The sequence below is a fragment of the Sprattus sprattus genome, assembly GCF_963457725.1.
Source record: "Sprattus sprattus genome assembly, chromosome: 19".
NCBI classification, from domain to species: Eukaryota; Metazoa; Chordata; class Actinopteri; order Clupeiformes; family Clupeidae; genus Sprattus; species Sprattus sprattus.
In genome coordinates, this window is record NC_137917.1 from 26,880,855 (window position 1) to 26,890,492 (window position 9,638).

Genomic DNA, 9,638 nt, shown 5'->3' on the forward strand with positions numbered 1-9,638 from the left:
AGTGTTGGACCAGTGAAATGTTAGATTGTCGGTTTTAGATAGTAGGTATTTGCCTTTCGTCTACCGAAGTATTCGATATTCACATATTTATTGTGATGAACAGGAAACAACCTACAAATATTTTTTTCTAACAATACCCCAAAACTGCTGCTCCACTTCTGTTATGTAACACTTTTTTAACACCAAAACATTTTATTTTCAGATGTTCCTCTTTATCCAAATTGTATTCAGTTTACCCATTAAGTGTTATCAAATCAATTTGTCCTGACAAGCTTGAGACTTCACCAGCTGCAGCAGAGCTTCCACTCATCTAATCTTTTGGAACTGAAGAAGTGGAGCGATGAAGGCAAGGTTAAGGGATCTCAATCCTATTGTGGACTTCGTCAACAACTAACCAACCACAGTGGTGTGTAGGGCCTTGGTGGACGACCTGTGTTTTGGGGACAAATGGGAGGGGGGGGGGGGGGGGGGGGGGGTCAGGAAAAGGGTGGATTGGGATTGGGAAGAAGAGATAAACACACCTATAAAAACACCTGGTCAACGAGTCTGGTGTCCAGTCGGGTGAAGATAAGAGCCAGCAGAATGATGATCATCTGTGTCGTTGCATTCGCTCTTCTGGGCGCTACAGGTCAGTAGTCTCTTCACAATACAGCCGTGCTTGGAAGATGGATTCACTTAGTTTCTGACCACCTTCTAATATCCAATCAGCTCTCTGTCCTTTCTTTTTATTATCCAATCAGCTCTCTGTCCATCCTTTTAATATCCAATCAGCTCTCTGTCCATCCTTTAAATATCCAATCAGCTCTCTCTCCTTTCTTTTTAATATGCAATCAGCTCTCTGTCCATCCTTTTAATATCCAATCAGCTCTCTGTCCATCCTTTTAATGTCCAATCAGCTCTCTGTCCATCCTTTTAATATCCAATCAGCTCTCTAGCCATCCTTTTATTATCCAATCAGCTCTCTGTCCTTTCTTTTTAATATGCAATCAGCTCTCTGTCCTTTCTTTTTAATATGCAATCAGCTCTCTGTCCTTTCTTTTTAATATGCAATCAGCTCTCTAGCTATCCTTTAAATATCCAATCTGGTCTGTCCATCCTTTTAATATCCAATCAGCTCTCTAGCCATCCTTTTAATATCCAATCAGCTCTCTGTCCATCCTCTTAATATCCAATCAGCTCTCTCTCCATCCTTTTATACTTAATCTTGTTTGGCATCTGTTTGTTTTACATGTCTCGATATGTCTCTATATCTGCACCTAAGAGCATGCTACATCATATATGTTTATATTCCCATATCACTTTCTTTATTCTGTATGTAGTCTCAATGCAGAGATTAGGAAAGTTACTTTTAGTCTTGATGGTACCATACACAACATATCTGTTGCGATATAGTGTATATAAATATATATATATATACATGTATGTCACAGTATCCTTCATATTCCCTTCCCGCAGTACTTTATCCTTGTGTTAACGCCTTCCCCTCAGTTGCAGCCCCACTGGATGATAAGATTGTTGGAGGGTATCGATGCGAAGCTCACTCCCAGCCCTGGCAGGTCTCGCTCAACATCGGCTACCACTACTGTGGCGGCTCCCTCATCAATGACCAGTGGGTCATCTCTGCTGCCCACTGTTGGATCAAGTGAGTACTGCAGCTTGGAGGCAACTTTGAAAGAATCTCAACCACCCTTTCCAAGTCTCTTACTTCATCATGTGATTTTTTAAAGCCATATTCGCTTCTTCGCTTTGGACAAAAGCGTCTTCCAAATATCTTAACCATGACTATAAAGAAATTCTTAAATAATATTTTTTAATTCTGATTAATTATAACTTTCTCTTTGACATACCTCATGCCGGTATGTTTGTCTGTCTTTGTGTTTCAATGTATACATATATGTACGTAGAGTATGCATGCATGCGGGGAAGAATGCTTTAGATTTTACATTATTAGATTAGATGATTCGATTTGAATATGCATATTTCTATCTTCAATGCCGTTTTCTGATTTCTGTAATTTCCTTATCTATTGACCACCTGCCCATCTCCAGTCCCTATGGCCAGATCGCCATCCTGGGTGACCACCATATTTGGGAGTATGAGGGCACAGAACAGTACATGGCTGTGGACGCCATCTACTGGCACCAGAGCTACGACTACCAGACGCTGGACCACAACATCATGCTGATGAAGCTGGCTCACCCAGTCTCCGTCAACGAGTTTGTCCAGCCCATCTCCCTGCCCACGGCCTGCCCCAGCGCTGGGGATATGTGTGTGGTGTCCGGCTGGGGAAACATCTACACCGACTCAGGTCCGTGCCAGGGTGCAGATGAGTGGAAGCAGGGAAGACCTTTTCCCAAACATTTGTCTTGGCATTTCAGTTTAATTTCTGTGCTTGGGAAAGTCTAGTATTAAAATGTGTCCTTTCGACATTGATTTGTTTGTGAGAAAAAGACAGTGTTACACAAGGACTCCTTCTCTGAGCTCCAGAGGAGCTGAATGGCATAGGTCAACTTTAACCAGATTTATAATGCAACAGCAATCTTGAGACTATCCTTTATACGGCGTCACAAACATACATTCTGTGACAGTTTACAGATCAGAGTTTAATACTGTACAGCAAATGTCCAACGCCTGCCGTTGATCCTCATGCTCAGTGGTGTAGTGGTCCCTAGAGAAGGGGGTATACTCTGTGGGTTATACTCTTCTTCTTTTTAAGCAGCCCATACAGCACAGGATAAACGCCCTGTTTTGCAAAGTGGGTATACGCAATGCTGACTGAAATATAAGTGGGTATACTCCGTGGGTTATACCCTGGACTACACTGCTGCTCATGCTGTTAGTTCCATCTTTACTTCACTTAAACCGTAGCAAGATTGACTTTATGTGGCACATTCTCTTTCCTCTGCTCCCCTCTCTCCCCTCTGTTCCTTTTCCTCTCCCTGTCCCACAGTTTTCAACCCTTTCCACCTCCAGTGTGTGGAAGTGCCCATCCTATCTGACCAGGACTGCCAGAACTCCTACCCTGGCCAGATCACGGAGCAAATGGTGTGCGCTGGCTTCCTGGAGGGAGGAAAAGATTCCTGCCAGGTGGGAGGTTGCTTACCATTCCAAATGCAGCCATAAATAAATGTTTGAGAGATCCACTCACAAGGGAGATAGCAGATATTGACATTTTAGGGTCCATGCTGTGCCAATAAAATAGGGGTTTCTGCATTAATTGTATCTGAGAATTAGTTTTTAAAAACTCCAAAATAATGTATTACTAATATTCACTAAATGTTTACTAGTTAGCATGGCCGAACGTTTACCTTTCCGGTGGCTGTGACTTTCACACACAGGCCCAATCTCACACATTTCTCTTGTCTCATCTTCTCTCTCTCCCTCTTTCTTTCTCTCTCTTTCTATCTCATCCTCTCTTTTTCTCCCTCCCTCTCCTGCTCTCGCTCTCTTCCTCTCCATCTGTCTCTCTCTGTCTCTCGTCCTCTCTCATCCTCTCTCATCCTCTCTCTCTCTCCCTCTCTCTCCCTCTTTCTCTCTTCCTCTCCCTCTCCTGCTCTCTCTCTCTTCCTCTACCTCTGTCTCTCGTCCTCTCTCTCTCTCTCTCTCTCTCCCTCTCTCTCCCTCTTTCTCTCTTCCTCTCCCTCTCAGGGCGATTCTGGTGGTCCCTTGGTCTGTAATGGAGCACTGCAGGGCATCGTGTCTTGGGGTTACGGCTGTGCTCAACCCAACTACCCTGGCGTTTACACTAAAGTCTGTTCCCTGTTGCCCTGGATTAATGAGATCCTCTCCAGCTATTAGATACATTAAGGGCCAGTTATTGAGGGCTGTGGGCTTATTTACCAAATAAACAAAAGAATAAACATTTAAAAACAGGGTTGTTTTGTGGACACAAGTATATGCTGTCAAATGGCGCTTTGAAATGTTTTGTTAATTTTTGTGGTATTTCTAACATTTTAAAGTGCACCTGATCCACAGTCCATCAAAACATATTTCTGGAGCAAATTTATTTATATATTTAAAGAAGAAAAAACACATCTTTTCCTGACACTTGCAGGAGAGTATTTCATTGTTGTTATTTTCAGCTCATTTTGTCAACAGTTTATAAGTTGCTATTTTATTTGTCTGAAGATTTTTAACAGATTATATATAGAGCTCGATTTATGAACATAACTACATATTCTCAGAATAATTCATTATATTTGAATGACTTCCACAACCTGTAGCATACAAATGTTCACTAATGCATCCATACATATTCTACAATTGCAAAACAATTAATTCATCGTGATTGAACATTCTAATGCTTAACTTATGTTCACTATTTAATATCCATATATTCAACACTACATAAACAACAAATGTTTTACCGTGTAAATATTATTCATTTTATTAATGTTGATCATTAATGAGATTTCAATTGCATGTTCCAACACTCGTTAAGAAAACTTCTCCTTTCTATCATGTGAACGTTGCTAAATATTCTCACAGGAAATGGTGGAGTTAAAAGTTTACACATTTAAGTTAAAATTTATATAATAATATTCATATGTAGTGCATTCATAAACCTTAGCCTTAATCCCCATAACTCCAACCATATAAATGTAATGGCACAACCAGTTACAGTAATATATGTAGATTTTCATTTAAAGACTACAAAAGTAAAGTGAAATCTAAAATTTCAACTACAAAGATATTGACATGGAAGTTGATTCACCCTTGCATAACCAGTTAATATGTGTGGATTTGCATTTGTAATACCCAAGCAAAAAGTAAACTAACTCTGTCTGTCAATTCTGTGTGTGTGTGTGTACAAACCTTATCGTTTCTACACACTCCTGACTGTAAAAGGCAAACAAAGTGGCTGGGACTGGGCCAAACACTATTCTAGCTAATCAACATGTTGTAGAGACAGACAAGGAAGAAGAAAGGAAGAAAGGAGGGAGAGGTGTGCAAAGACTGATAGACTGGAAAGACAAGAGGCAAACGAATGAAAGAAAAGGAGGGGTAACTTATTCAAGCTATGTATAAAGTTAAAAAAAAACTTACGATGTTGAAAAGATGTATGCTAAAAGAAAAATACTTTTAATTGACTTTTTATTTTTATAAGATAAAATTAGATTATTGAGATATCTAATTAAGCGTGATTGATGTGACATGATCGAAAGTGGCATCGAGAGTTGGTAAAGGATATCCCCATGGCTGTGCTGGAAGTTCAGCGTTTGTTTTCTTGTCATAATGCTATTAATATATTTTTGTCTCAGCAGGTACCAAAGCAGGTGTTTTCCATGATAGCAATAGATAATTCTATAAAGAAAACCGGTTTTTCTGTATGGCTCCAGGGCAGTTGGCTTCCTTGACAGCTGTGTCTGTAACGGATAAAAACACTCCTCTTTCTCTACCCTCATCACTTGATGTGATCAATTTTGGCTACCTTCAGCACTTCTCTGGCTGTGTCTGCCAGCTCCTTGAGTCCCTCGCTCAGGAGGCCCAGGGTGGCAGAGTGGGATATGTTTGCTGCCCTCTTGCTGCCCCAGACGGGCACGAGGCTGTAGGCAACCACAAGAGCCGCCCTCTTGCTCGCCAACGCAGAGAGCTCTCTGGCACTCAGCTCATTCTGCCGTATTGCCATGACCAAGGGTCTGGAATCCCTCAGGTTCTTCAGGAGGCGGTTGTTCACTCTCTCCGAGAGCTTATCGAGAGACTTGTCGTCCATGCCAAAAGCGTAGTAGCACTTTCTGAAGAAGGTGAGCAAGATTCCTGCATCGCAGGCTATCGCCAGACCGGGGATCGGTGCAATTGAGATTGAGGACGCTGCCTTGGCTGCGGAAAGGGACATTTTCTCGAAAGCTTTGATTTTGGTCTCCAGCACCTCTGTGGAATATATGGGCAAGGACAGCGTCAGAGCATCTCTCTTGTGCGCCGGAAGATCTTTCCACAGAGTGTCCACCAACCGTTGGAAATCATATTTATTTAATTCAAAGGAGGACACCAAGAACACAGTGGGATTGACCATGCTCTTTAGATGGTTTGTGCAATCTTCTCTGACACGCTGGAGCAGTTTTTCTTCATTAAAGTTCTTTTTGCACTGTTCAGAGTGAACATCGTTGTCTATCTTTGAGCGCAGGAAGTAGAACGTCTTCTTCATCTTCAGTATCTCTGTGGCCAGCAGCATGTCGTTCTCTTTGAATCTCTCGGACGAGATGATGACGAAAAAGTCATAGAATTCAAATTTGACCTCCTTCAGGTATTTCTTCGCCTTAAACTTCGGACTTCCTGTCCCTGGTAGGTCCCAAAAGGTCACGTGTGGCATCGAGGGGTGGGGGTACGGAAAAGCAGTCATGGTGGTCTCAGTCACTCCGGTTGGGGCTGCGTTCTCTTCGCCGTTATCGATCCCCCTGATTGCGTTGATGAAGGTAGACTTCCCTGCTCCGGTCGTTCCGGTCACTGCGATGTTCAGTGAGATGTGGTCCAGACGCTCCAACTGCTGCCTCAGGACGGGCTCCTCCAGCAGGCCGATTTGGTCAGCTTCTTCATATAAGTGGTCTTGAAAATTCAGAGACTCTGAACAGGTTGGCCCGATTGGTTTTGTATTTTGCTCCTTTACTGGTGAAATGTTTGCGGTAAATGGTCCGGCTGAATGCATCTCTGTCTGTGTCAGTTCACCATCTACAGCACTCAAATTGTGGTAACTGAGCTCTGACGCTCGGTTGTTTTGGCTGTGTTGAGGTGGAGTTTCGGTGGAGGTCTCTGCATTGCTGCGCTTTGTTGGTTCTTCACTGACGCTTGCAGTGGTGGTGTTTAGAATGGACTCAGTGCTATTTTCCACTATCTTTTCATTCCGATGTTCGGCTGGGGCAGGCATCTTACTTTCATGTAAGTGTTCAGGAGAGACGCCAGTGGGACTCTGTGGAGACTTGGTATCCTTGGGAGCACCAAGCAAAGCATTCACCTGATTAGGGTGAACATTTGCCTGAAAGAATGACAAATTAGGATAGAGTTGTGCTAATTCACTGTTTATTTCCATGGACAGTGAAGAGACATCCTCATGTTTTACTGGTGTCTGGTTCTTTATGTTTTGTTCCATTCGAGGCATTTGATAGGGGGCAATAATATCTGCCTTACTTTCGTCCCTCTTTCTCTGAGGTTTTGAAGTGGTTGGTTGTTTCGACTTTTGTGTAGATCTTTCATCTATGTCGTCTTTAGAATTATTTTGTGTAGATCTTTCATCTACGTGCTCTTTAGCATACTTTTGTGTAGATCTTTCATCTACGTGTTCTTTGGCATTCTCCTGAGGCTTATGTTCCCCTTTATCGCTGGCCATTAAGTCCTCTTCTTGAGTGTGGGACAGTCTTTCCATCATTTTAGAGTCTTTATCTTCTTGCATATGTCTCAAAGGAAACAACTGGTCCTTCTTGGTCAAGAGCTGCGAATTGGTTCGAGGGAGATTCTCTTCATGTGCGGTTTCAGCTGATTCAGGTTGGCTCACTGTACTATGAGCTGCACCATGTCCTGTTTGGACATTATCAATACTAGTTGTCATTTGGGGAATCATTGTAGATTTGTTCTGAGAGCTGATTGGTGTATCGGACACATTCTCCTCAGTGGGTAGTTGCCCCTGTATCTCTTTTTTAGTTGCGCTGGTCATTGGTTGAGATTGACCTTGGGTCTCATCAAGGAGAGCTAGGTAAGAATTTTCCAGCTGATTTTTCATTTCTCCTGAGCTGGATTCAGTGGGTGTCTTTGATTTGACATTTTGCTCAATGGCTGTAGTTTCTCCTTGTGTTGATTTGCTCTGGCCCTTCTTGGTATTAGCATCTTTTGAATTTGAAAGAAGCTCAAGAATTTTTTCTGTCCCAGTTGCCGTATTGAATGGTGTTTCATTTTCAGATGAACTTTGTAAACCATTGCCTTTATCCGTATCCTTTCCCACTGTGTGTTCAGATTTTCGTGGTGGCTCGTCAACAGACTCCTCACTAGTGCGTAAGAATTTCGGCTCAGGATCCGTTGAGTTTGTGCGACGGTCCAAGGGGACGAAGAGGTCACCATTCTCATCCATTACAATGTTTGCCTCTGTCATGGTTATGCTGGGCAAGACAAATCAAACACAAACAAAAATTAGAAATAATTTTTTTTTCATTTAACTGTACGCAGGGGAAAACATGTGAATTGCATTTTCAAAGTGAAACAGCCCATTACATTTTCAAACTGACATATAAATAGACATGACATCTTAAATAATCTGAATAGCCCAGTCGCACTGCCAAAGATAAACTCATGAAGCCTATACATTGTCGTGTTCAGCAAAACAATTACACTGCCAATAGCTACAGATAGGTAAGTCTGTAAGATAGACAAGCAAACCTTCTTTAAGTTCCCCGGACAAATATGTCCAGAATAGGAGATCGTGCCTTCTCCTCGCTGGGGCCACGACTCTGGAACAAGCTCCCGGAGAACATTAGGGGCTTTGGACTCCATCGCTACTTTTAAATCCCACCTCAAAACCCATCTTTTTACATCTGCCTTCTCCTAAAGTCCTGGTTTCTGTTTTTCTTTTATTTCTTTTCTGTATTGTTTTGAATGCACTGTTTAAAATTGCTATTGTGACCCTGTTAAGCACCTTGAGACATCTTTGAATGTGAAAGTGTGCTATACAAATAAAATGCATTATTATTTATTTATCTCCCTAGTCAGAATTCCACTCGCTGATGCCCTGAGGGAGGTTACAAACATGAAAATATATATATATACCGGTAACACTGGCCTTATACAAGTAAATGAAACAACTTACTAATCAAGGTGTTTTATAACTGAATCTTATATAACCCTAGTTAGACAAGCTGTATGGTAGTAATTATTGTTTTTCACATTTGTCCATTACCAGAAAAACCTCAAGGAACACTGAAGGGAAAGAGGATTTGTTTGAAAATCTGCTCTATTCTGTTCTTCAACTTTGATGCAGCAAAAGACATGACACTTAGTACACTAAGGCTATTTGTTTGCAAGTTCTTTTCAGTAATAATACTGCATATTTAAAATTATTAATTATTATTAATCATTTAGATCAATTCATTATGTAGAGATAGAGCTACATTCATGCCTGTGGCCTCTTTTATTGTGTATGAAACAAGTATAAATTTGGTTCAATTAACAGTTCTTCACCGATGTAGTTGAGTCATCAGTAGCAGTTATTGTTGTTATGTGTGTTTTGAGTATTACTGCATGTAAACACTAGGGTGTGCTGTGCACTATGTGTAAAACATTTAAAGCATAATTTTGGGTAGGGTCAGGGATGTACATGTGATACAAGATATAAAATACTCAAGTTGCATAAGAAATAAAATAAAAAGTAAAGCAGCAGCTACCACAACATTTATGAAAATAAAATATAGTAGTTTGTATTTAAAAGTAAAAAAAAAATACATTTCCCATTTAAAAACATTTCTTGCCATCCTATCAGCGGAAGCGACAAAAAATGTACGGTCTCTGCACTTTTTCAAAATGTTACATGCAGGTGACTGTAGCATTTAGCAGAAGATTTTGTCAATTTTAAATCGTTTTTTTGTTGAGCAACTCTTGTCGCCTGGACTATAAATCTGCCATCACACTGACTTAGAAGAGACGAATAAGACCCAGCACAG

The 9,638-nt window shown here is 41.2% G+C and overlaps 1 protein-coding gene across 1 annotated transcript; it reads left to right on the forward strand.

Moving 5' to 3' along the window:
- Positions 1-340: 340 nt before the first annotated feature.
- LOC308380731 (serine protease 1-like) lies at positions 341-3,798 on the forward strand (the record flags this gene model as incomplete). Its single annotated transcript, XM_080858135.1, has 6 exons — positions 341-351; positions 546-628; positions 1,489-1,642; positions 2,049-2,308; positions 2,951-3,087; positions 3,649-3,798. 6 exons carry the CDS (start codon positions 341-343, stop codon positions 3,796-3,798), a joined length of 795 nt encoding a protein of 264 aa, XP_080714261.1.
- Between the last annotated feature and the right edge of the window lie 5,840 nt (positions 3,799-9,638).